The 26,938-nt window shown below is 41.4% G+C and overlaps 3 protein-coding genes across 9 annotated transcripts in view; 1 reads left to right on the top strand and 2 right to left on the bottom strand.

Annotated features, from left to right (window-relative positions):
• Positions 1–232: 232 nt before the first annotated feature.
• On the bottom strand, positions 233–8,947 carry ZNF165 (zinc finger protein 165). 4 transcript variants are annotated; one of them, XM_037519071.2, is made up of 5 exons: positions 8,779–8,947; positions 4,248–4,707; positions 3,847–3,985; positions 2,531–3,343; positions 233–1,277 (listed from the first exon to the last, which is right to left on the bottom strand). In XM_037519071.2, the coding sequence occupies exons 2-5, from the start codon at positions 4,656–4,658 to the stop codon at positions 1,258–1,260; spliced, it is 1,383 nt and encodes a 460-aa protein (XP_037374968.1). In that variant the 5' UTR covers positions 4,659–4,707; positions 8,779–8,947; the 3' UTR covers positions 233–1,257. The 4 variants fall into 4 exon arrangements, with proteins under 4 accessions (XP_037374968.1, XP_037374967.1, XP_037374966.1 ...); XM_037519070.2 differs by having other exon boundaries at positions 233–3,343; positions 8,633–8,947; XM_037519069.2 differs by having other exon boundaries at positions 233–3,343.
• The window catches only part of LOC119251815 (olfactory receptor 2B2), a 161,321-nt gene continuing 142,698 nt past the window's right edge, over positions 8,316–26,938 (top strand). For 3 of the 4 annotated variants that reach the window (XM_037519105.2, XM_054698051.1, XM_054698041.1), the window contains exon 1: positions 8,316–9,133. The gene's annotated coding sequence lies outside the window, so the exon portion shown is untranslated. Of the gene's footprint in view, positions 9,134–18,832; positions 18,849–26,938 lie in introns of those variants that run through there. The other variant, XM_054698046.1, reaches the window with a different exon arrangement.
• On the bottom strand, positions 22,079–23,055 carry LOC119251848 (putative olfactory receptor 1F12P). Its single transcript, XM_037519142.2, has one exon. The coding sequence runs from the start codon at positions 23,018–23,020 to the stop codon at positions 22,079–22,081; it is 942 nt and encodes a 313-aa protein (XP_037375039.1). The 5' UTR covers positions 23,021–23,055.

The following is a 26,938-nucleotide window of genomic DNA, read 5'->3' as shown; positions in this document are numbered from 1 at the left end:
TTACCTAGATCCTCTCAGGACATTTCTATGTCAAGGTCACTGAAAAATTCTAAGACATTTTTAACAAAGTCTCTTAGTGGAAGATTTTTTACACTTCATAATAGATTATTATAGTATTGAAATTTATAGTATTGAAACCAGGGAAGGTTCTGTTACCCGGCAGGCACCACAGAAGCCCCAAATCTGCCTGCTCTCAATGGGTTCTGCCACCTGTCACATCAAGACATACTCCAGTGTGTAAGACCTTTAATGGAAAGAAACTTTAATACAACTGCATGCAACAAAGAAAAGACAAAGAATATAGTTTCCAAATCAAGCACCCAAAGTTACCCATCTCCTTGTGGGTAAATGTCCAACCAAACACGGTTGGCCCAAAGCAGGGCCACTGAGGCCCGAAAGCTTGGTACATGTCTAAGGCACCTTCTGGTGGGGACCCATAGGAAAGGGGAAGAAGGGACCAGACAAATCTGGAAGGAAAAGAACAAAATCAAAATCAAGACAAAAGCTGCCATTGTTAACCCCTCACACAGGTCTCTCACCCACATCTGTTTCACCCAGTCCAGGACCAAGAAGCAAGCACAGCTTCTTCCATGTCTCTCTGCAACATGTGCCTCCTCCAGCATTCCTCATTGCTCTCCTTCTCCACTCTCCTTTCCAACTTCCTCTTCCCCTGCTCAGCGCCACCTTCCCTTGGGTGGGGCAGGGAACCTAGAACCTTCCCTTTTCCTGAGGACCCTCTTACAGTCTGTCACAAATTTGGCTTCCAAAGAATGGAGCCAGTTGCCACAGGCGTCAGTATGGAGCCACAGGATTCAGAGTAGTATGAAAGAAGTCAGAGATGTATTAGACAGCAAAGAACAGTTCCCACAGGGGAGGGGTCTTGAGTGAGATACCCAAGGGGTGCTTCTTCAGGCTGCTTTATACACTGTGTTCTTTATGAGGTTCTGGATTTTGACTGGGTCAGATCCTGCTGGGGTCCGATATCAGGCATCAGTTGGGGTCACCTGCTGGAAGAATTCTGCTGGATACTTACCTTACTGTCTGCCTCAGTATCTGGGTTGTTTCTAGCTAGATTTTTCACTTAAAACATATACTTTGGAATATTTAAGCTTCATATAGTTTTTATTTCTCACATCTTAGTGAAAATGTGCCTCATCAAACAGAACAAGTAGAGTAGGATTTACTTTCAGATCCTGAAATCATGGGTCGAGCTTCACCTTGTTGCACGTTCTCTCCACTGTTCTCTAAGATACCAAATCACTCTGGGCTCAGTCTTTCTGGAAGAGAAGAGCAGCCAGCAGCAATGAAGTAAAGTTTTAGGACCTTATTTTTAGCACTCATTCTCTCAGCAGCTTCCACAAGGCCAGTGATTCCTATTTCTGTTAAAAGAGTGCCCCCAAACTCAGTCCCTATCCACTCACCCCAGGAAGGTGCCCCAAATCCATAGCCTATGTGGCAGTAAAATTCTGGTTCTACTACTGTGTCTGCCTCCTCCAAATTTAAAGGTTTTTTTTTTTTCAAGATTTATTTATTTATACATACAAGAACTGGGGTACAAGTCAGAGGTGTAGGGGTGTGAGAGGATTCACCAGAGATAGAGTAGGGAACAGAACAGGCAGATCGACTGAAATATACTGCTGAGGGGAGTAGCAGGAGATAGGAAAGGTCTGCTCTGCCATGTGGGTACCTCCCTGGCCAGGGATTGAACTCTTGCTGCAGTGGCTGTGGTAGCCTCATAGGTTGCGTCTTAACCCCTTGTGCCACCAGGGAGGCCCAGGTTTAAATCCATCTAAATACCTTTCCTCACTGCTGACATCAACTCTTGCCTAATTAACCTTTACTCCACACTTCATCTCTGGACTCTGACCTTGGATGCTTTTCTGGTTATGCGTTCCTGGGATGACCTCTGGACATAGACTACAATGCCACCAGTGCAGAGATGGGAATGCCACCAATGTAGTTGTGATGTATCTCATTTTTAAAGGAACATTCTAAAAAGCACTGTTCTGTAGTGCACTGGTCAAGCCATTCCACTCCTGGTCACACATGGACTTTTGTGGAACATCATTAACTAGGGTTAATGATCAGTTTTTTTTTTTACCTGAATCATCATCTTCTCCTCATAATGTAATTATGGTTACTTCCCAAGAATCATTTTTCCTATCTCCATTATCATATTTATTAGCCTCCCCAAATTCTGGTTCTGTAAGTTTGTCCTCTGCAGGCAATGGAAGAGGCACATTCTGAGTTTCACAAAAAGCACCCAGACACACAGAGATGAAGACAATACACAAAACAGCAAGCCTGAGAATATGAGAGAGAGAGAGAGAGAGAAAGAGAGAGAGAAGAGACATTGGTCTTTCTGTCATTTATCTCACCTCTATCTTTTATTTAGTGTTTTTCACATTTTGCTATTCCTTTAGTATTTGCATATGAATTTTAGTTCTTTACATTAGTAGATTTTCCCTCTTGTGAATTCGCTGATGTTGACTAAGGTGTGAGCTCTGACTAAAGGCTCTCCCACACTCACCGCATTCATAGGGTTTCTCTCCAGTGTGGATTCTCAGGTGTCGAATAAGGTGTGAGCTCACTCTGAAGGTTTTCCCACACTCTCTACATTCATAGGGTTTCTCTCTGGTGTGAATTCTCTTATGCAGAATAAGATGTGAATTCAAGCTGAATGCTCGCCCACATTCTTTGCATTTAAAGGGTCTTTCCCCAGTGTGAATTCTCTGGTGTCTAACCAGATCTGAGCTTCCCCCAAAGCCTTTCCCACACTCATTACATTCATAGGGTCTCTCTCCAGTATGGATTCTCTGATGCCTAATAAGCTTTGAGCTGTGTCTGAAAGCTTTCCCACATTCATTACATTGATGGGTTTTCTCCCCACTGAAAATTGCTGTATGTTTAATAAGGTTTGGGCTTTTGACAGATTTTGCATATTGGTGAATTTTTTCTTCAGCACAAATTTTTTGAGGCTTAATAAAATCTGAATTCCATTTGAAACCTTGGTCATAGGCACTGTGTTTATAAGACTTCTGGTGTATGAGTTCATTTGCATTCAGATTTAAGCTTCTTTCACATCCATCATGACTTATTTCATGTGTTAGTGTATTTTTGTGGGTGAGGATTTTACTAAAACCTCCATCCTGAGCAGATGATGGTCTCCGTGACACTCTTGGTCCTTTTTCCCATTGGTTCTTTATTCTGCCTGTAGATTTACAGATATCTTGAGGCTCAGTGGCCCCTTCTGACACGATTCTTCCTGATATAATTCTCTGTGATTCCATCTTTTCATTAATGTCCAGTTTTGATATGGATCCATTGTTTTCACTCTCGTTATCTAAAAGAACAAATGGAATATTAGAAATATTCTAGGTGGGCCTCCCTGGTGGTGCAAGGGGTTAAGCACAGCACTGTGAAGCTATCCGCAGCCTCTGCAGCATGAGTTTGAACCCCAGCCAGCCAGCCAGGGAGCTACCCACATGGCACAGCAGACCTCTTCTGTCTCGTTCACTGCTCCTCTTAGCAGTGTATTTCAGTAGATATGCCTGTTCTGTTCCCCACTCTGTCTCTGGTGAATCCTCTCAACCCCCATACCTCTGGCCTGTACCCCAGTTCTTGTATGCATAAATAAATAAATCTTTAAAAAAATTATTTAAAAAAATATTTTAGGTAAGGAGCAAAATTCTCTTTTTTAATTGGGTGATAACACACTGGAAAACGTTCTCCACTTCTTATTGGGTGTGAATGACAGGACCACCTACAGCTATACTAAGACTAGTCTGGGGAGTGAGGTTCACTGTCTCCTTTAGTGATGTCACTCCATAGAATACTGCCCCTTACCACATTCCAGTAAAAGCTGGGGTTCTGAAGAAACATGAAGATCCTTGGTGTCCACTGGCTGCAGCTGGTCACTAAGCACTGGTCCAGGAGGTGCTACCTTTTTCCTATATATTTCTCGTCCCTGTCCATGGACAGAAACCTGAGAAAAACACAGTATATTTGGAATTATGAGAGAATCCCTGTTGGAATTAAACATTTTTAAAACCAAGAGAATCTTTTATAGGAATACAAAATGGGGACAGGAAGTTAAGTCCCACTCATCTATAAAAGGCAGCATAGTACCCAGCAGAGAGGAAAGGCAATGAGTGCATACCACCGAATTAAGAGCTCTTGCAAGTCTCACTTCAATCTCAGGCCCTTTTCTGCCATTGGAGTCTTGCACCTCCCATCCCTTGTAATACCTGGTGTGCTGCTTCTTCAGTGCCTCTCTGCAAGTCTTCCAGTATGTTCACTGCCTCCTCTCCACTCTCTGGGTAATGTTCACGCACCCAGGCCTGCAGATTCCCAGGCAGGATGGTCAGGAACTGCTCCAGCACCAGCAGCTCCAGGATCTGCTCTTTGGTGTGGGTCTCAGGCTTCAGCCACTGACAGCACAGCTCCCGGAGCCGGCTCAGTGCGTCATGGGGTCCGGAAGAGTCCTGGTAGCAGAACTGCCTGAAAAGCTGACGGCAAAGCTCCTGCCTAAAAGGATCACTTCTCTGAATGCAAATGTCCTGCCTCCAGACAAAATCTTCCTCTTCTATCTTCACTATCAAAAGTCCTTCATCCTCCTGAAAGTTCTGAACTGCAGCTTTCTTGGATTCTGTCGTCATCTTGGGATAAATATCACAAGTCCCACTTCTTATTTGGTTTTAGGCGTTCCTGTGAGAGATAAAAAAAATTATTATTACTGTCTGGGAAGATAAAAGATCACATAATAGAAACAGTCATTCTCTATTACATACAAAAGTTTACTAGGCATTTACTATATATAAAAGTACTGAATACAGCTTTATGGAATACAATTGTAACATGAGCTCTACCTCAAAGCATCTTAAAATTAAAAAATAAGAATTTAAATTACAATTATTAAATATAAATATAAAGCAAAACAAAAATTTAACTTGCCACAGGCAATTAATTTATATGTACGTCATAAAGAAGATAAGGATCAAAAGTAAAATATGATAGAAGTGCTCCTATAAAGTTGAGATAAAAAAGAGTAAAGTCAGTTGCAATGATCGGGGAAGGTTAATTAAATAACTAACTTCTGAAGGATATCAGACTTCAGTAGTATGTGGGAGAAATAGGAAATTACAAACAAGGAAATAGCTGGATAGCTGGTTAATGGTAAGAACAAAGTAGTGGGAAAGCAAAAAGCCAAGAGGATAATATAAGCTCATTCTAGCAGCGAAGGCCCTACTGCAGCAAGCCTCAAATATCAAACTTGTGAATTCAGTGCTTATCTTTTAGGCACTGGGGAGCCAATCAAAGTTTTGATCAGAAAGACCTGCCTATGGGGGGTTAGTATGTTATTCATCTCTAGGGTGGACTGCAATATGAAGAGACAGATGTAAAGAAAAGCCACTGCACTCATACAAGAGTGAGGAAAATACAGGCTTGGAATGTTATACTTATCTATTCAGAATTTAGAAGTAGAAGTACTTCTAAATCTCATAAATAATAAGATAGGGCAACTTTCCTTGAGAGCAATTTCAGTCAGTGTAAAAAACTCCTCCAAAAGTCTCAGATGGGGTTTTCCTTTTGTTCCAACAGTTACTTCTCTGTCTTCCTAGTATCATGGCTTTGTCCATGTCTTGGACCTTCATGACTATCATATCATTATCCCCAATAAAATGAAATTAATAAATCAGCACTATAACTTGCTTATCAGTCTCCTGTGAGTCTTGCTATTAGGTATCAGTTCCTCAAGTCTTATTGCCATATGGGAATGGTCAATTTTGTTTCAGAAGTGAAAAACTTAACAGGAATTTACAGGTGTCCTAGAGTACCACAGCAAAATGCAAATCAGCCTTTCGGTTCCTCCTCCTAAACATTTCACTAGGCTGACTACTGAGTGTTGCACTGACAAGGGCTTTATTAAGTTTTTAAAAAAGATTTATTTATTTATGCATATGAGAACTGGGGTACAAGCCAGAGATGTGGGGGGTGAGAGGATTCACCAGAGACAGAGAGGGGAGCAGAACAGGCAGACTGACTGAAATACACTGCTGAGGGGAGCAGCGGGCAAGACAGGAGAGGTCTGCTGCGCCATGTGGGTCACCTCCCTGGCGGGGGATCGAACTTGTGCTGCAGTGGCTGTGGACAGTTTCACAGTGCTGCGTCTTAACCCCTTGCGCCACTAGGGAGGCCCCTACTTTATTAAGAATTTTAACACAAAGTGCTGGGCTAGATGCTGTGTGGCAGTGGTATCCAGGAAAGTCTGACTTCGGAGCTGAGTTCACTGCCTAATTATGGGGAAACTTCATCAGAGACAGATTTCTGGCCCTGCCCCTGCAGATGGTGTCTTGGTTAGTATAAGTTATGCCTGGAAAATTTGTATTCTTATGTACAGATGTAATGTATTAAAAAAAAAAAGTTCAGTTTGCAAGGAGCTTGCAAAATAGTGGGGAAGAAATGAGATAAAATACACATGGGTAGAAAACATTTAAATAACAAAACATGTTTCATAAAGATGTTATATGGTAGAGGCACTAACTATCCTAACTCCCTTGAGGTATGGAGGGAATGTGTGCAAATGGTAGCAAATATTTCCTAGAAGATGACAGGGTTTAAACAGCAATAAAGGATGAGAGAAATTCAGGCAAAAGGGAAGAGGTTGAAGAATTAAGGAAGTGGGAATTAACAGTAGAATGAGTAGAATGACAGTGAGACCAGCCCGCAAGGTACAGTAATTGGAGTGACTAAGAATTCCACTATCTCTGATGATAAGGAATTCATCAACCTTACTGAGTTCCCACAGTTTCTAACACATCACATCTGTGAAGACAGCACACATCACTGGCATTATTTTCATTGTTTGACTATTTTTCTTCACTAATAAACTGGTGCTCCATGAGGTTAAGGATCATGCATTATTAATACCTATTCTTAAATTCTCAATTTTGTTTATTGATTAAAAGGAAATTAGGAGAGTTTGAGATGCTTTTTGTTTTGGATTTAAGATGATACTGAGACATTCACTTAGAAAAACATTTCCAACAGATATTAAAATATTTAAATGGAAAAGAGCTAGGTGTGGAAGCACAGATTTAGTCAATATCCATGGAAAAGACAGTTTAAGATAAATATGGGGATGAATTCTTCAAGAGCATGAAATAAAGATCACAGGCTCAGATTGAACCTTATAAAACAGTTTGGGCACAAGTAAGAATAAAATCTAGTAATGATAGAGGAGAAAATTGGGGACTAGAGTGACAGTTTATCAATCATTGAGTATCTTTCAGTTTACTGTGACATTCTATTGCTAAAATGATCTAATTTTACTTTTTGTTATGTTTCTTAGATGTGCTATGTGCTTAGAGGACAGTGTCCTAATATGTTATGGACACTTTCTCACTTAGCATAGGAAGACAGAAAGTAGGCCTACTTAATCAACAATTTGCTTAAACTTTACTGATGTTAAGAAGCATATTAGGGCCTCCCCGGTGGCGCAGCGGTTGAGCGCTGGGTTGCGAAGCTGCCCGCAGCCTCTAAGACGCCAGTTCGATCCCCGGCTGCTCCCCGGCCACCGGAGGAGGGTCCCACATGGCGCGCAGACCTCTCCTGTCGCCCGCTGCCCCCCTCAGCAGTGTACTTCGGTCCTTCTGCCTGCTCTGCTCCCTGCTCTGGCTCTGGTGAATTCTCTCATCCTCCCGCGCTTCTGACTGTACCCAGTGCTTGTATAAATAAATAAATAAATCTTAAAAAAAAAAAAAAGCAGATTATACAACTGTGTTATCTCTGATAGCTGAAAGTCCTGTCTCCAGGTGTTTCATCCATTTAAAACAACAGTCCACAACTCGAAACAGAATGATTTAGTCCTTAAGGGTTTGATATATCCCAGTAATGCTGGCTTTTAAAAGTTTTACTAACTTCAGGTAAGTAAATATTTATTGAGCATCTTAAAATCGTGTTGGGAGAATTACAAAAAGAGCCAAGTAGACATGTAAACAAATACTATGAGAATAGAGAAAGAAGTGATTGTGTTGGGGAAAGGTGGAGAAGAGGTAGGTTGGGAAAACGGGGTTTTCTTGGCGAAAGGAAAGGGATTAAGGGAAATCCCGCTGAGGCCACAGAACATTTTGGGGGTTCAAAGTACATGTTGAGGAAGACTCCCACAGCAGTTTGTGTTTCTCACATGCAGTCACTTTCCACGGTCTTACAACCACTTGCTTTGCTGTTTCCCGTTCCAGAACGAGGGCAGGGGTTTTACTGCAGTCCTGGTATTCAGGTATTAGGAAATCCTGATTGTGTGCCTAAATCTCATGGAATGCGCAGTTCCCCACCTTTCCTACAAAAAGGCGGTTACTCCTCCCTGGAGAAGCAGGAGTCATGGATCTCTGGACAGTCTCTTTTGACCGAAAGCAGCCAATCGGAGACAGAGTCCACCCTGCCCATCTCGGCCGATCACGTCAGGCCACTCCTCTCACCAGTGACCAGGGAATCTGGCAAAGCCGGACCACGCACTGCCCCCGAGCCACGCCCTCTCGGCCCTCAACGATGACGTCACGCGCGGCGGGGGTAACTATGGAAACCCCATCGCCTTGTGAAAAAGCCTGGCGCGAAAGCCCTCCCAAAGACTAACCTAGTTCCGCCTTTCCTCGGGAATCCTCCGAGGCCCCGGCTCCGGGTCGCAACAGGGCTGCTGCAATCCTGAAGAGAACTTGGTCGGAACTAGGCACCTGGAGGGCACTAAAAGCCGGACACCTGGTTCCCCAAACCCGGACTCACCTCTCCCACAGGCTGGTTCCGATCGGACACTTCCGGTGGAAGGACGGCGCGGTACCACGGCTCGACGCTTCCTTCTGTAGAGACTTTTGAGTCTGCGCAAAAGAAGACGGACCGGCTTTGGACTGCAATTCCCAGAAGCCTCCGGGTCTGCTCAGGCGCTTAGACTCCATATCCCAAGTGTCTACGCCTCGGTCCTGAAGGTCTCAGAGCGCGAAGGAGGCGGCGCTTTTCCTCCCCACTGTGGTGGCAAACTTGTCTCCTGCGCCCTTGCGGCCTTGCCCTTGACTTCTGGCTGAGGCTGTGAAATCGAAAATCACTCAACAGGGACGCAGTTGCAAAGCCTTCATGGATTCCAGTAAGCGTTTTTTTCTGAAACCTTGGTTCTTCACCCAACCCGGGTGAGACGCAGTCACACAAAACGGGTTTAATCATCACCCTGGGCTCGAGTTGTCTACACGAGTGACCCTGAGGCGTGAACATTCTTGCCCATTACCCAGTCCATGAGTAATTTACGGTTACTACCACTCTTTCGTTCCCGCCTTGTACCTCCTCATACAACATAACCACGATTACACATTTTTTTTAAATTGCTCCCCTTAAAAAAAGTTCTGTTCAATACATATGCGTGACCAAAGAGTATTCGATTTAATATTTTTAGTCTAAAAGGCATCACGTCATCATAGGTAATCTGATATTTGCGTCTTTTTCACACAACAGAGTTACTCGGGGCTATCCATAGTGTTGAATTAAAGTTAATTTCCATTACTATGTAATATTCCAGTATAACATTGCACGCATCAATTCTAATGATGGGCTGAGACATTATTATTACTTCTGGGCTCCTACAGTAATCTCTTAAGTGGACCCTTTCCTCCTACCCGCGCCCTCAAGCTCTGCTCTCAGTAGAGCAGCCAGAGTATTACATTTAAAATCCGAACAGCGTTCTTTGTGGATTTACACTGGGAAATACAACTGTTGTATGGGCTGGATATTACCTGAACATGACTGAAATGGGTGTAGTACAGGTTGGTATGAATTTGTTGAATACCTTCTTAACACATGAGGCTGGGCATTTATTTGTAAGTTTTAAATGGCCTTGAGCTGACAAGCCCATCTTTCCAACAAGGATGGATGTACCTTCCATTCCAACCAGATGACATGCCTTTTGGGAAACTAGACCATCAAATTCACCAGTAAGGTTTTTCTCTGGCTTAAACAAGACTTGCACAATTAATTCCACTGCTAGTTTTTGGTGTCCAATGTAATGACTCTGTATATAGAGAAATGATCACCATAATAAGCCTAGTTAACATTCATCACCATACATAGTTAGAATTTTTTCCCCATGTGATGAGAACTTTTAAGATTTACTCTTTGCAACTTTGAAATAAGCAATACAATGTGAAGTATAGTCACCATGCTATACATTACGATTCATGCCTTATTTATTTTATAACTGGAAGTTTGTGTATTTGATCCTCTACCCATTTTGCCACCTGCACTCTTGACCTCTGGCAATCTCTGTTTTCTCTATGTATGAGCTCAGTTTTTATTTTTTGATATCACATATAAATGAGATCACACAGTGTTTGTCTTTCTCTGTCTGATTTATTTCACTTAGCAAAATTTGCTCAGGTTCCAGTCATGTTATTACAAATGGCAAGATTTCATTCTTTTTTTTTGCAGAGTGGTTGTACATTATATATGTTTACTGCATTTTACCTGCTCATCCACAGAAGGACACTGAGGTTATATTCCACTGTAAATAATGCTGCAGGGAACAGGCAGGTTAATGTTTTCATTTCCCTAAGGATAACTTCCCCAAAATGGAATTGTTGGATCTTATGGTAGTTCTGTTTTTAATTTTTTTAAAGTTTTATTTATTTATGCATACAAGAACTGGGGTCTAGGCCAGAGGTGTGGGGGGAGAGGGGTGAGAGGATTCACCAGAGAAAGAGTGGGGAGCAGAAGAGGTGGATTGACTGAAATACATTGCTGAGGGGAGCAGCGGGCGAGATAGGACAGGTCTGCTGTGCCATGTGGTTCAGTTCCCTGGCTGGGGATCATGCTGCAGTGACTGGTGACAGCTTGATAATGCCGAGACTTTAACCCATGCGCCACCAGGGAGGCCCTCTATTTTTAATGTTTTGAGGAATATCATACTCTTCACAGTAGTTGCACCATTTTCCATTCTCACCAGCAGTGCACAACGGTTCCCTTTCCTCCATGTCCTTGCCAACACTGGTTATTTCTTATCTTTTTCATACCAGCAGTTCTAATAGGTGTGAGGTGACATCTCATTGTGAGATAGTGATGTTCATTAGTGATGTTGAAATCCTTTTCATGTACTTATTGGCCATCTGTATGTCTTCTTTGGGAAAATGTCTCTTCAGATCCTCTGCCCAATTTTTTATCAGCTTTTTTTTTTAAGCAATTGAGTGGCATGGGTTTTTATTTATTTTTTTTAAAAGGATTTATTTATTTATATAAGAACTGGGGTACAGGCCAGATGCGTGGGAGGTTGAGAGGATTCATCAGAGACAGAGCAGGAAACAGAACAGGCAGACCGATGAAATACACTGCTGAGGGGAGCAGTAGGCACGACAGGAGAGGTCTGTGGCGCCATGTGGGACCCTTGCCGGCAGGCCGGAATCAAACCGGCGCTGCAGAGGCTGCAGACAGCTTCACAGCGCAGCGCTCAACTGCCTGCGCCACCAGGGGAGGCCCTATTTTAATTTTTAAAAAAGATTTATTTATGCATACAAGAGCTGGGTTACAGGTCAGAGATGTGGGGATGGGTGGGGTGTGAAAGGATTCACCAGAGACAGAGTGGAGAACAGAATAGGCAGACTGACTGAAATACACTGCTGAGAGGAGCAGTGGGTGAGTCTGGAGAGGTCTGCTGCGCCATGTGGGTTGCTCCCTGGCTGGCCGGGGATCGCACTCATGCTGCAGAGGCTGAAATTGCTTCATAGTGCAGTGCTTAACCCCTTGTGCCATCAAGGAGGCCTCTTCTTATGTATTTTAGATATTAACACTTTGCAAATATTTTCTCCCACTGCAGATTGCCTTTCTTTGCAGTGCAGAAAAGAGCAACACTGTTGAAGTGATACTGAATGCCGGTCCTGGTTTCCCTTCCCCAATAAAAAGAAACAGGGTTTGAGGAGAAGGAAAGAAATTTGTCAAAAAATTGAGGAGGGCAGGAGACTCCTGTCTGAAAGGCCACCATCCTGTTCTTTGGCAGAGGACGGGGTATTTATCCAGAGTTACAAGAGAGTAGACTAGGCGACTGGGCAAGAGTTAGCATGTCCATCCTTGTGATGCAGGCATTTGGAGGCTTTGGGGAGATTCGGGCTGGCTCCAGCTTCCTTTGCTATTGCCTGGTCAGCAATTTCGATGCTATCTTCTTAGCAATGTTCTTTTTTTCTTGGAATGTAAGAAAACAAGATTGTTTTCTTGTTTATAGAGGGTCTGTTGGAATAGGAAGAAAGGCAAGTCCTTATCTCACTGCATCACTCTTGTTTCAGAAGCATAAGCTCTATCATGCTTATGGGTAGCAGAATATGCTTCCCCCAAATGGAGTTCTTACTTAGTGTTTGTTGACAGTTTCTTCAGAAATGCAATGTTACATGAATTGCTAATCTGTAATGGAAGCAGGTCCTTGGGTAACATTACTTTGTTCAGCTTGGGCAGGGATTGTTTTTTGTCATCGACATTATAAAGAAATGATGTTGAAGGAACTTGTTATTTGAAGAGCTGCTTATCCCCCTTTCACATACTGATTATCTTGAGCTGTACGAATTTTAAAACAGCAGATATAGATGGAGAGAGGTTTTCTCTGAACCCCCTTATCTGTAAAAAGCCAGATACGCCAATGGAATTCAGCTGCTTCAAATGACCCCCAGAATATTGCTTTTATCACTGGAAAGGAGACTAGAAGTTGACACGATACCCAGAAAAATTTTGTCACAAACTATCCTATGTCCCATTTATTCAAAGGACCCATTCATCTTTCCTAAAAATTATTTACTCTTTCCTAAGGAACCAACATTCCTTCTCCCCTTTTCCTAAGATGGTATTTAATTCTGAGTTCTAAAGTCACCTCTTTATTAATTTTTTTCAGGGAATCTCCTATGTCTACATGAAGTATATGTGTTAATAAACTTACATTTGTTTTTCTGTTATTAATCTGTTATTAATCTGTTTAGCTAAGAGCTCAGAAGGAGAGAGGAAAAATTTTTTTCAGCTCCTACATAACCCCTCAGTTTAGTAGCTACTCAGCTGCTAAACCTTTTAGTAGCTCTAAACCTTTTAGTAGCTCTCCATTTCATTCAGGATAAAACCCAAAGTCCTTAAATTGGGCTTTAAGATCCTATATGACCTGTACCCTGTATAGTTATGTAATTTATTCCTGGCCCTTTGCTCATTCTGCTTCCTCTCACCTGGCCTCCTTGTTTTCATAGAATACGTAAGGCATGTTCTCTCTCTTATTCTAGCTGTTTTTTTCCTGCCCCAAATATAGGCTTAGCTGAATTTCTTGCCTTCTTCAAATCTCTGATCAAGTCATATCTCATTTTTAAAGAAGATTTAAATCTTCTTTAAAGATACAAGAACTGGGGTACAGGCCATAGGTGTGGGGAGGGGTGGTGGTAAGAGGATTCACCAGAGACAGAGTGGGGAGCAGAACAGGAAGATCTACTGAAATACACTGCTGAGGGGAGCAGTGGGCGAGACAGGAGAGGTCTGTGCCATGTGGATAGCTCCCTGGCTGGCCGTGGATCGCACTTGTGATGCAGAGGCTGCTGATACCTTCATAGTGCTTAACCCCTTTCACCACCAGGGAGGCCCCTCAAGTCATATCTTCTCAGTGAGGTCTGTCTTGCCCCATCCTGGCCATCTTCCCTGTTCTGCTTTTTTTCTGCAGCATCTTCTAACATGCTTTGTATTTTATTTATCATGTTGATTGTCTCCTATGTTAGAATGGAAGATCTTTAAAGTCATAGTTCTTCTCTGCTTTGTTCATTATGTTATTCAAACACCTAAAATAGGACCTATTTTGAAATATCTCTTCAATAAGTATTTGTCAAATGAATGGGTATTTAGATTATTCTTTTTTTTTTAAAGATTTATTTATTTTTATACAAGAGCTGGGGTACAGGCCAAAGGTGCAGGAGGGTAAGAGGATTCACCAGAGATAGTGGGGAGCAGAACAGGCAGATGACAGAAATACACTGCTGAGAGGAGCAGCGGGCAAGACAGGAGAGGTCTGCCGCACCATGTGGGATTCTTCCCAGCCGGTGGGGATTGAACCTGCACTGCCGAGGCTGCAGACAGCTTCACAGCATGGTGCTCAACCCGCTATGCCACCAGAGAGGCCCTATTTAGATCATTTTCACTAAAAAAAAAAAAAAAAATGACAAGTAATGTTTCTATGAATCTTGTATTTGGGCAAGAGTTTCTTTCAACAGAACTGCTGGGTCTAGGCTATGACAGTCAAACTCTTTTTCCAAACTGGTTGTCTAATTTATAATCCCACCATCTACTTTTAAGCAGACCTACTTCTGCATATTCTTTCCAATAATGGGTTTCACAGACTTCTAAATTTTGGCCAATTCAGTGGATATAAAATATGGTCTAATATTTATCTTTCTTTAATTACTAGTGAGAGTGGACATCTCAATATTTTTATGGCATTGTTTTCCTCTCACATGATGTACCTGTTCATATTTTTTGCTCATTTTTCTACTGAGTTCCTTAAACTTTTCTCAATGATTTATATGAGTATATATTCTAGATATTGGTGTTTTTTGGGTTGATCCTGTGTTGCAAACAATTTCTGCCAATTTTATAGTACACTCATTTTAATTTCTTTATATTTTTTGAATAGAATTTCTTCATTTGAATTGGACAAGTTATTAATATTTTCTTTTACAATTAGCATTTGCCCTGTTCTTTTAAAAGTTCTTCCCTATCCCCCAATTTTACAGTTTTGCATTGACATAAGTTCTGAGCCCATACTATGCTATGTATGCTATGCTATGCTATGCTATTCTGTACTAAACAATAATCTCTCAAGTTGACTATTTCCTCCACTCAACTCAGTTCTTCCAGCATGTGGCTGCTTTATATTCATTTTTGTATCTCTGTTGTGACTGTGAGGCAAAATTTAGTGTACATATGTCCCTGGAAAAGGCAGGTTCGTGTGCTTGGCATGTGGCAGAAAATCGAATACTGAATTGGAAGCAGAGAAATAAATTAATATTTGGAAGGCATCAATAAGGATACTGGGAGGTAAGTCTCAAATCTACCACCCCGATGGAGAGTGGCTGTGGATTGTTTATAGGGAGGTTTTATTAGCACATGGCCAGGGGGTACCCAGGGACCCCCAAACTTGCATGCTCTAAAGGGATCTAGCTGTCTGTGCACACAAAGGCAAAGGAGACTCTTAGTTGAAAGATTTTTAATAGAATTAGTGTGTGAAGAGAGAGAAGAAAGAATGTTAGTTTCCCAATAAAACATCCCAGAATTACCCATCCCCTCCTAGGCAAATGCCCAGGTGAACAGGGCGGGCCCCAAGTGGGCCTGCTGAGGCTTGGAAGACTGTCACAGGACTAAGGCACCTTCTGGTGGGGACCACAGAAAAGGATTTCTGAAGCAAGTTCCAGACACTGGCACAAACGGAGATTCCACATTAAGATAATGGCTGTCCTGGTCAGCCTCCCCACGTGTCTCTTCCCACGTCTCTTCCCAGTACTACCAGGGTGTAAGGCAGGCCACTGGAACAAGAATCCCTATTCTGCCCCCTCCCACCCACTACCCAGAGCCCACCTGCCTTCCATGTTATATAGCGCCACCTGGCTTCTTAGCTCCGCCCACCATTAAGTGGCCTGGGGAACTTGGTAACCCCTCCCCCCCACCATGGCGCTGTCTCTGTCACACTGTACAGAAAAGCAGGAGAGCTATGCAAGTTACTTGGGTGAGAGTTGCTGAATGCTTCAGTTTGCACACAGGGGATGGAGGCTGGTGCTCGGTGGCATCTGTGGGCACACGGTAGCCATAATCCAGGACGAAGGAACCTGGGTTTCATCGTCTGTGTAAATGCTGGCTGATTTCCTGAAGAACGGGTTAATCCTCATTGCACAGCTGTGCATTCTTCAGTCAACAGGGAGGAGGTTAATTTAATCTAATTTTCCTCCTCTTGTCCCACCAACTCCAGTGGTGAATGATTCTCTCCTTTTTTTTAAGTTTTTAAAATTATTTTTTACATCACTGTTCATTTTTAAACAATATTTGCTCCCCCCGCCCCCAAGGTGTAGTTCCCATAAAATTTAAAGTGGTGAATGATTCTAATCTAGTTCATCCTTAGTCTTCTCTACCTTCTCATGCTTATCTCTTTTTCTTAGGATTTCTCGGGATCCTGATTGATAGTGGTCTGAGGCCCACTTGAGTTGTACAGATTAGCCAAGTATGTGCTGGGTTTGTGCTGGGCTGGGTTTCACATACCCTGGTTTCTATTCCCAAGAGCAGCCTATGGTCACCTCAGTGCTGGCAAAGATTTGGCATATGCTGGCACTATATTTTATATATATGTAAAATGCTTATCAGTTAATTATCATAAAGACTTGATGAGGCAGATCCTTTGTAAAAGAATTGCTAAATTTCCATTTTAATGATGAATAGATGGAGTCTCAGTTGGGCTAAGTGAATTGTCTAAGACCACATAGCTAGTAATCCAGTCTACCATGTACTTAGCACATAAGTGTTTAGGAAAGATTGGGTGAGTGACTGTCTTAAAGAATTGTGTGACTGACCTTCAGAGATGCTTACTTTAGTTTGCAATTATATGTGATTAGTACATTTATTGATTAAAGTCTTTGTTCTTGACTAGATGGTAAGCTCTAGGAAGGGGTGTATATCTCTTACACTTCTATGGCCAACTAACTGCCTGACCCGGTGTCTGTCACACTGTAGATGCTGAGTAATTGTTGAATGCATAGGTGTGCAACAACATAAAATAACTGATTCCATGCCACAGATGTCCACAGTTTCTATTTCTTATCTTTTGATATGACATGAAATTGATGGAAAATTTTTAAAAAAGTCTTTTTTTTAAATTGTTTTTAAAAAAAGTATCACTGCAGATGTCCTGCCTCTGTCACATACAGGCATCCTGAAGAAACCGTTAAATGTTTGGGTAAAGGTAAAGTCTGGGATGGGGCGACATTCCTGGAAAAGAGAGCAAACCTTTCAGTAAGTCTTTGATTGTAGAATTCAAACAGATCCTTTGGAAATGAGCAAGAATCTGTGTATTCTATTGGAATACTGTACTCGACTGGAATACTGTGCTCCATTCAGGTTGGTATTTCTCAGTCAGTTTTATTCATGGACACCTACCCTGTTCTTTTCAGTTTGACCTATAGCAGAAATAATTCTCTGAGCCTGGACTGGCCAAATTCTAGTTTTCCTTCTCTTGTCCCTCCAACTTCAGTGGTGAATGATTCTAATTTAGCTCATCCTCAAACTTCCCTACCTTCTTGTGCTCATCTCTTTTCCTTAGGTTTCTCCTGATTCTGCTTCTTGAACTCCTTAAAAGTTTTGTGTACACCAGACTCCAGTTTTCTTTCCATCACTACATTAATTTTCTAGTAGCCGCTCGTTCCACAACGTCAGCTTGGATTCTTGTCTGTACTCTCATCTCTTTCGTCTTACTGTATCTCAGCTTGAGAGGCTATTTAAATGAAGGAAGGAAGAAAGGAACAAATATATACCCTCCAGCCATAAAGGGAATGCATATAATCTAAAAAGAGAAGTGCAATTGAAACCCGAAATGGAAGAATAGAAATAGTAAAAATTAGAGAATAAATCAATGACATTGAAAATAGAAAGATATTAAAATCGACCAAACCAAAATCTGTTTCTTTTAAAAAGATCAATGAAAAGATTAGATCTCTGCCCAGGCTAACCAAAGTAAAATACAACAACAACCAACCAACCAACCACTAAATACCAATGTCAGAATAAGAATTAAGAGCTCATCATTTCTGATCCCTTAGACACTAATTCCAACAAATTTACCATTCTAGTGTAGCACATTAATAATAGGAGAATCTGGGTGTGAGATATATGAGGACTCTTTAGTACTACATTTGTAATATTTCTATAAATCTAAAGCTATTCTAAAATTTATGATTCTTTGCAACTAGCACATTTGGTGTATACAAATATCTTTCAAGAGAGGGAGTTGGGATATGATTGGTTCATTTTCACTGTGGCTTCTTTCTTCTTCATAAATAAAAACAATGCATCTTTTACTTATTTTTATTCCTTTATCTCAAAGCAGTTTTCTTTCAGGACAGAGATGAGGTTTACACTGTCCATTACCAAACTTTTTAATAAGTAAAATTCCATGCAAGTGCTATAAGGAAGATTCCCAAAGAAACTGTAACAAAAATCCAGATTAGCAGAAGCCGAGGACTGTGCTCTTACCCAGCAAATGGGCAAACGGGAAATAAGAAGGGACACTCCAGCAAAGATTTAAAATTATTGGCCATTGGTAGTGAAATTTCCTGTGGAAAAACAAGGTCATGAAAGTGATTAGTATGAATAAATTGTTAAAACTTTATGGAGGACTATTTAATTTGAGGCCGCTTCCACGGAAGGACTAAGTGCTTTCTTGTGAGGGGCCTCTGCTTTGGACCCTGGGGTCTGCCGGCCCTTTAAGAACTTTTTCTCAGTTTGCCTTTCCCTTGTGCACTCTTGGATACAAGCCCTTTTAGCTTTCAAAGCTAGATGTTTTGGGTGCTTGTCTCTCAAATACAGGTCTTAAAAGTTGTGGTACCAGATGTGTGGTTCAAACCCTCCCCTCCTCAGGAGAAGCCTGGGGGTGTTAGTTCCCTTATGATGTGGGTCACTGAGCTGGGAGTGGAATTTATGGTGAGATTGTATTTTAGCTTCTCCTATCAATAATTTTTTTTTCTCATTTACTCAATGTATGAGAATCATTCTTTTTTAGTTTCTTTCAGAGGAATTGTTCTAGATGTAGCTGTGGATTCATTATGTTAAGGGAGAAGGTGAGTTCAGGATTCTCCCATGCCATTTTGAACTGGAACTGTAAATTGATGCATTAATTTAACAGAACTGATTACCTTTAAGTTGTACCTTTTATTCAAATCTTTGGTTATTCTCTTCCATCGTAGTTTAAAATTTACTTCATACTTATCTTGGGAAATCTTAATATTTTTCCTATTTTACTCTTTTTTTGGGTTGTGATTCATTAATTTCTGATTTTATGTTTATTTTTGTTAAAGTCCTTTATTTTGTTGTCTTTCTGTGTTTTCAGTTGGATCCTTAATTAGATTTATTTATGTTCATTTTTATGGCTTAAGAATTCTCCTTTGCACACTACTATAATTTTTTCTTCATGTTTTGATGATCATAATTTTTTATATATTACCAAATATTTATATTTTGTCTTTGAATAAGATAATTAAAAATATTTCAAGTGGAGGACTTGATTGTCTTTGAATATGTCATTCATTTTAAGTATTAATGAATTCTAAACAGAAAATGTTGTCTTTGACTATTTCATTATGGGTATTTTTACCAGTTTTGACTTCTAAGAGACACATTATAAGATACACATATGTAGGTAGTGACCTTGAAGTTAATACTTGTGAGTGTTTGAAGGCAGCAGCATAGGGCAGAAGTTGGACCCTGATCCCAAGGATCAGTGTTGTCCGGAGGAGGTTGAGAGATTAAGGTCTTTATACACCTCAAGAGACCAGTCATTGGATGCAGTTCGCCTTTAGAGAGGAGTTATTACCTTCGACCAGGCTGTTCTTTTTTGCTGAGGGCGGTTTCAGGAGAGGACTAACAGCGAGGTCCGTCAGGCTGTCTGACAGCACTTCCAGCAACAGGGGGCTAAGTCCATCAGTCCTCAAAGGTGCTTGGTACTAGGGAAACTTGGAGATATTATCTTTGTTTATACTTAGGGAAAGGGTACATAGTCTCTGTTACCCCAATCACATACAGCCTCCCTGCAGTTTGAATCAAGGATAGGTGCTAAAAGCAATTAGAGGCTGGTGGTGGCAGTGGCAGAAATGTCCAGTTTTTGGTTCAGCAGTGGCAGCGACTGGCATAGTCAGCCAGTGTCTGTGGCACCCAGAATGTGTGGCTCATTAAACTGAGTGTTTAATGACAGTGAGTTTAGTCAGCTCATAGGATGGTCATGCATGTTATTTTGAATGTAGTGTGATTGTGAGCCTGAGTCTGCTCTAATCCTCCCTGCAGTTTTATGAACTACTCAATATTCTTTGATTAAATTCTGGTTTTGCTTAATTAAGAAGAATTGATTTATGATTCTTTGCAACTAGCACATTTGGTGTGTACAAAGATCTTTCAAGAGAGGGAGTTGGGATATGATTGCTTCATTTTCACTGTGGCTTCTGTCTTCTGTCCAATGTTATTGATATTTATTTTCATTGACTAGTCTTACATGCTCCAACATATTTTCCTGGTTTCTGTTTCATCAGAGATGAGTATAAACCACAAGAGTAATTTGTAGACGTTTTTTTCATCGTAAATATATAAGTACGTATTTGTAGCAGGATGTCTCTTAAAAATAACTATCATGTTGTCTTGACTTCTACCTGTTTATTATCAAATCACATGGAAATGGTTGAAACCTGCTTTTTTTTTAAACCAGTTTTGCATGGATTGACTTAAAATATGGGACATATGGCTTTTGGAAAAATGTACTTTTCAGGAACCTGGGGACACTATGGCCACAGGAAGCAACCTGTAGAATCAGATATAAGTTCCAAGTGACAGGTAACAAGGGTGTACACTTTCCCTTGCCAGTGTGGTCTCTTCTCACATAGGGAACTCTCTGCATCTTCCAGATGTAAATAGCAACTCAGACTAATATCTTCCTAGGCAATTTTTTATAGTCCACCATGAAGATTTATACAGATATATACATTGATATAGATACAAATCCTGCTTTTGATGCAAGGAAATAAGGACAGGTTATAAGAAATATATACAATATAACCATAAAACATGAATTAATATAGTAGGGTAAGAAATAATCCATTCTTTCTTCTCACCAATCTCTGATATGAATGCTTTGCTGCATCCAGACTAATTTATTCAGTCCATTTACTCCTGTGTATCTGTTCCTTCTTACCTATATGTCTTCCTCCCATATTTTGACAGTCTCATCATTCCTATCTTGCTTGTATTGAACAACAGATTAAGTGCTGTCTTTCCCCTGACCTATTACTTGACCTCTTAAGCCATTAAGAATATTTTCTTGGGCCTCCCTGGTGGCGCAGTGGTTGAGCGCTGGGTTGCGAGGCTGCCCGCAGCCTCTGCAGCGCCGGTTCGATTCCCGGCTGCTCCCCGGCCACCGGAGGAGGGTCCCACATGGCGCGCAGACCTCTCCTGCCGCCCGCTGCTCCCCTCAGCAGTGTGCTTCGGTCCTTCTGCCTGCTCTACTCCCCGCTTTGGCTCTGGTGAATTCTCTCACCCTCCCGCACTTCTGACTGTACTCAGTGCTTGTGTAAATAAATGGATAAATCTTTAAAAAAAAAAAAAGAATATTTTCTTTCGGTCCTCCCTGGTGGCTCAGGGGTTAAGTGTCACCATGATCAACTGTCACCGCTGTCAAACTATCGGCAGCCACTATGGCATGAGTTCCATCCCTGGCCAGGGAGGAGACCCACAGAGCACAGCAGACCTCTCCTGTCTTGTCTGCTGTTCCCCTCAGCAGTGTATTTCAGTCAGTCTGCCTGTTCTGCTTGCCATTCTGTCTCTGGTGAATCCTCTCACCCCTGCACCTCTGGCCTGCACCCCAGTTCTTGTATGCATAAAAAATAAATCTTAAAAGAATATTTTCTTTCTTTGACCTCACATGGTAGTTATGGTTTAAATCTTTCATTACATAGTAATTTTGTTCTCTACTGTATTTGATGAATGACAATGACCCACGCTAGGAGGACAGTCCTGGGAAATGCTTTTTTTTTTTGGCTCTTCCAATGGCATATTCCTATTATTCTGAGGCACATGTTGACTTCATATTTATATTGTGATTTTCAGGGACTTTATAAATATTTGCCTACGTCATTAATATCCTAGGGAACTCAACTGGATAAGAACTATGATTATACGACTCTTAGAATTTACAGAAAACTTAGGTATCAAATTTCATTAGCTTTGTGATTATTATAATGAGAATGAAAATGTTCTCCTTTGGATTTCCTTAGGATTTGCCTCTTGTTGAGCTTTCAGACAGTGCAGATCACTGGGATAAGATTTTACTCTGGCATAGAACCTTCTTTAAAGCCCCCTTCAGCTCATTGTTCCTTAGACTGTAAATGAAGGGATTCAATGCAGGGGCGACAATCATGAAAATCACAGATGCAGCCATGTCTTTGTCAGTGGAATGGTTAGATGTGGGGCTCATGTAGATTCCTATGATTGCTCCGTAGAAGAGAATGACCAAGGCAAGGTGAGATCCACAGGTGGAGAAAGCCTTGAGTTTTCCTTGGTTAGAAGGGATTTTCATCACGGCAGAGATGATGAGGCTATACGATGCCAGGATACACCCCGAAGGGACCACAAATATCAGCCCGACCACAACCAGAACCATGAGCTGATTAAGACTGGTGTCAGAACAGGATAAAGGGAGGAGAGAGTTGATATCGCAGAAGAAATGGTGGATGACGTTGTCAGAGCAGAAATGCAGACGGGCCATCAAAAGGGTGTGCAAGAGAGGGTTCAAAATGGCGGTGACCCATGGTACAGCCACCAGAGAGGCGCAGCGACGCGGGGTCATAATGGTGGAGTAGTGCAAAGGGTGACAGATGGCTACGTAACGGTCATATGCCATGACCGTGAGAAGGAAATTGTCCATGTTGGCAAACATCACACAGAAATACACTTGAACCAGGCAGCCAGAATAGGAGATGGACCAAGTCTGTGTTTGGATGTTGCATAGCATCTTGGGAACTGTTGCTGAAGGCAGGCAGATGTCTACCAAGGACAGATTGGCAAGGAAGAAATACATGGGTATGTGAAGGTGATGGTCTGAGCCAATGGCCAGCAAGATGAATAAGTTTCCAAACAGCCCTGCTACGTACAGGCACAGGAAAAGTGCAAAAAGCAGCGCCTGCTGTTCTGGCCAAGCTGAGAAGCCCAGGAGGAGAAATTCAGAGATACTGGTTTGGTTTTCCTTTCCCATTGTTAGATGTATCTCTGTGAAGACATAGAGTATAAAATAATTTTGGCAGAAAAAATTTTCCTTGGTATTTTTTCTGTATTCACCTAATCTAGTCCTGTTTACTAAGTAGTTGTATTTTCTTTTATTTTCCTGTATTTCTATGACCTCTGTCTCCCTTCAGGAGGTGGAGATTTTTCCTTGCTTCTGATGTTGATACCAACTCTTGCCCATTCTATATTGTGTGTGGCTGTTTGACTGCACTGTGTGTAGGAACACATCTGTGAGTCTGACACACTAATTTACTCCATGTCAAACACTGAAATTTAAGTGAATACGTTTTCCCAAATGTTTTGTCCATTGCCATATGAACCATCCTGCTTGGAAACTGGCCAGACATCTATTGTTTAGGATTTGTAAGAAGAGATAAACGATCTTATCCTTTTATTTATTAATTCGTTTTATCTTATCTTTTTAGTACTCAAAAGAAAAATACATTGGCATACTTAACAAATGCAGAAAATTAAACCTCCAAAACATAGTTACATGAAAAGCAACACAGGAAAATATTTACAAATATTTTAAAAAGTTCTGTAAAGCATGTAGTTATATAATATACATAGATAACTAAAAGGGAGAAAAAAGAAAATGTGTGTCCAAATAAGAGGGCATATTTAAAAGGTTCCCATTTAAATGATTTTGTAATATTTTAAGCATCACTACAAAAAAGGTTTCATGTTTATAAGGTATCATAATTACTTTGGGTCCTGCATTTCTTGGAGTTATAGAAAACACAAGGTATTAGAAGACAGAATTCCTGAACCAAGAAACTTGAAATCAGGTTGTGGAGGAAAAATACTAGCATGGAAAAGAATTAAGAAGACAAATACATACACAGCTGAGATAGTTTCAGAAGAATGGAGAATTCTCTGAGATAGAAAGCACCCTGGAGTGTGGGCTGTGGAATTAGCCAACATTGGAATCAGAACCCACCACTTATGGGCTGGGTGACAGTGACTTTAATTTCTCTAAATCTTAGTTTTCTCATGCATAATAATAGTTAAAAGTTGTTGTGAAACTTAAATGAGTTGATATATGCCAAACTCTTGGCAAATAATGATGACTCAATAAATGCAAACTATTGTTAACAAAATCGTAAAGGGTTAAGTCAGATTTCTTTCCTAGTCTCAACAGTGACTGTTTTAAATCTTTTCAATCCTCTCAATCCAGTATGTCCCTTCATGGTACTTTTGATATTTTCACTGAGAAAACAGAAGCCTCTATCAGATGAATGTGTCCAACTTCCTGCTACCTGTGCAGAAAACCTCTGTATTTCCATCCTTCCTTACTCCTTTCCCTCTCATTACTACAGAAGCGATAATCCTTTTCCAAAAAGGTTAACACTTCCACATATGATCCCAACCCTTCCCATGTCTCTGGAACCTCACTTACTCTTCTGTAATTCGAATGTTCTGGCTCTCTTGGACCCTTACTTTCAGTTTAAGTTTCTTCCATCTTTGTTATCTCTTCCAGATTCACATCTACCTCTGGCTACTTCCCAGATTCCTCCCCTGCACAGTCCTTCATGGAATTGACTTCCTCACATACCACTTCCTGCTCATCTCATGCCAATATGTCTAGTGCTCCAACCACCCCAATGAATTGCTCTTTCAAGTCTTTTTGAAAAATTCAGTGTACGATTTTTAGTATGTCTGTGTTTAGGCCTCCTAGAATTCTTCTTGAAAGAGTCTTTTCCTCCATGGATTTATTTTCATATTTCCTCAAGTCTGTCTGACCAGTCCTTTTCAGCTGTCTTTGCAGAGTTTACATCTTCTTTTTTTTAACTGTCAGCTAAAGTGGAACTCTTTATTTTTTAAAATTTATATATATTTTACATCATTGTTCATTTTAAAACAATGTTTGCTTCCCCACCCACCCCCTCAGGTATAGTCCTCATAGAATTTCCTTCACCAATGCACCTGTGCACCATCACCACTGTCCCCTGTACGCTTTCCCCCCTCCCTCCAGAATTTACTTCTTTGGCTGCCCCTTGAACAATGGCATCTCTCTGGTTTTTGTCTTATGCTTTCTTTTCTTTTCATTCTACACATTCTCCTGTATGATGTCTCTGCTCACTCTCATGTCTTTAATTCCCTCTCTGTCTGTCCATCATCTGTCCATCCATCCACCCAGCCACTTACCTACTACCTACCTAGATTTATTTCTACCTAGAGATTTATTTCTCTAGTGTAATTCTCTCTCATCTCATATTTATATTCCCAATGCTCTCTATTGGATGTCATAGACACCTTATATTAAATACTTCCTAAACAGAATTCATTGTATTCACCTCCTTGCTCCAAGACTGTTCCTCTCTCCACATAACCTTCATCAAGGTACAATACCACAATCTATCCAGCTGTCCAAGAAAGAAAACTTGGGTGTGGGTTTCCCGATAGTTTTCTTCTTCCTTTCTTTTACATATGCATCTATTCAGTCACTAAGCTCAGCCAATATTACTTTTTGGGAGTGAGAATACTATTTTTAAACAGATAGATTTTTGGGCCTTCCTGGTGGTGCAGGGGTTAAAGACACAATACTGTCAAGCATCACCAGCCACTGCAGCACGAGTTCCATCCCCAGCCAGGGAGCTGGTCCACATGGTGCAGCAGACCCCTTCTGTCTCTCTTTCCTGCTGCTCCCCTCAGCAGTGTATTTCAGCAGATCTGCCTGTTTTGTTCCCCACTCTGTCTCTGGTGAATCCTCTCACCCCCCCCACACCCTGGCCTATCCCCCAGTTGTTGTATGCATAAATAAATAAATCTTTAAAAGGGGGCCTCCCTGGTGGTTCAAGGGTTAAGATGCAACCTATGAAGCTATCCGCAGCCACTGCAGCACAAGTTTGATTTCTGGCCAACTAGGGAGCAGTCCACATGGTGCAGCAGACCTCTCCTGGCTCGCCACGCTCCTCCCCTCAGTACTTCAGTTAGTCTGCCTGTTCTGTTTCCCACTCTGTCTCTGGTGAATCCTCTCACCCCCGCATCTCTGGCCTGTACCCCAGCTCTTGTATGCATAAATAAATAAATTAAAAAAAACCAGATTTTTAACATCTACCACAGCAGGGGCACAGTTTAGGCCCTGGGAAATAGCAGTAATTAAGAAAGCCATGGTGTCTACTCTTAAGGAGCTTTAAACCAAAGCTGGAAACTCAGAATTATCCTTAACTCATCCTGGAAATTTCCAAAATAATTAAACTAACTTTCCAGAGGTGTAGTAGCAGATAAAATTATAGACTGCTGTGTGTTCTTGCTCTTGGTCTACAGTGCATGTGGCTCTTGGAAACACAGGCTAGAGCTGTCTCGTCACCTGGCACAGCTCCTGCCATGCCGTGAGCACTCAAAAAATGTTTGTTGAAGAAGTCTTCTCTAGGGCCTCCCCAGTGGCACAGCAGGTTGAGCGCAGCTCTATGAAGCTGTCCGCAGCCTCTGCAGCACGGGTTCAATTCCTGGCCAGCCGGGGATATACCGTGTGGTGTGGCAGACCTCTCTGTCTCACTCGCTGCTCCCCTGAGCAGTGTTTTCGGTTCGTCTGCCTTTCTGTTCCCCACTCTGTCTCTGGTGAATCCTCTCTCCCTCCTGCACCTCTAACCTATGCACCAGCTCTTGTATAAATAAATAAATCTTAAAAAAAAAAGAAAGTCTTTTCTAACAGCTATGGAGGCTGCAGGTGGCAGGATTTTTACTATGGAATATCAAGTGGACACAGATGAAGAAAAGGCTGGTTTAAGAGCTTACTGGAAGCAGAAGAATTAAACATGTTAAAAGTTTCTTCTTGCTGAACTTCTTCCCACCTCCATGTCTCATATTGGCCCAACAGAAATCTGTTTTCACCACTTGCCATTATTTCTATTTTGAGTCCACAGGCAGTTTTCAGTGTTCTCTG

The sequence above is a fragment of the Talpa occidentalis genome, unplaced genomic scaffold (assembly GCF_014898055.3).
Source record: "Talpa occidentalis isolate TD23 unplaced genomic scaffold, MPIMG_talOcc4v2.1 talOcc4.2, whole genome shotgun sequence".
NCBI classification, from domain to species: domain Eukaryota; kingdom Metazoa; phylum Chordata; class Mammalia; order Eulipotyphla; family Talpidae; genus Talpa; species Talpa occidentalis.
Note: the sequence above shows the minus strand (reverse complement) of the source record. Positions and strands in the feature narration are given on the sequence as shown.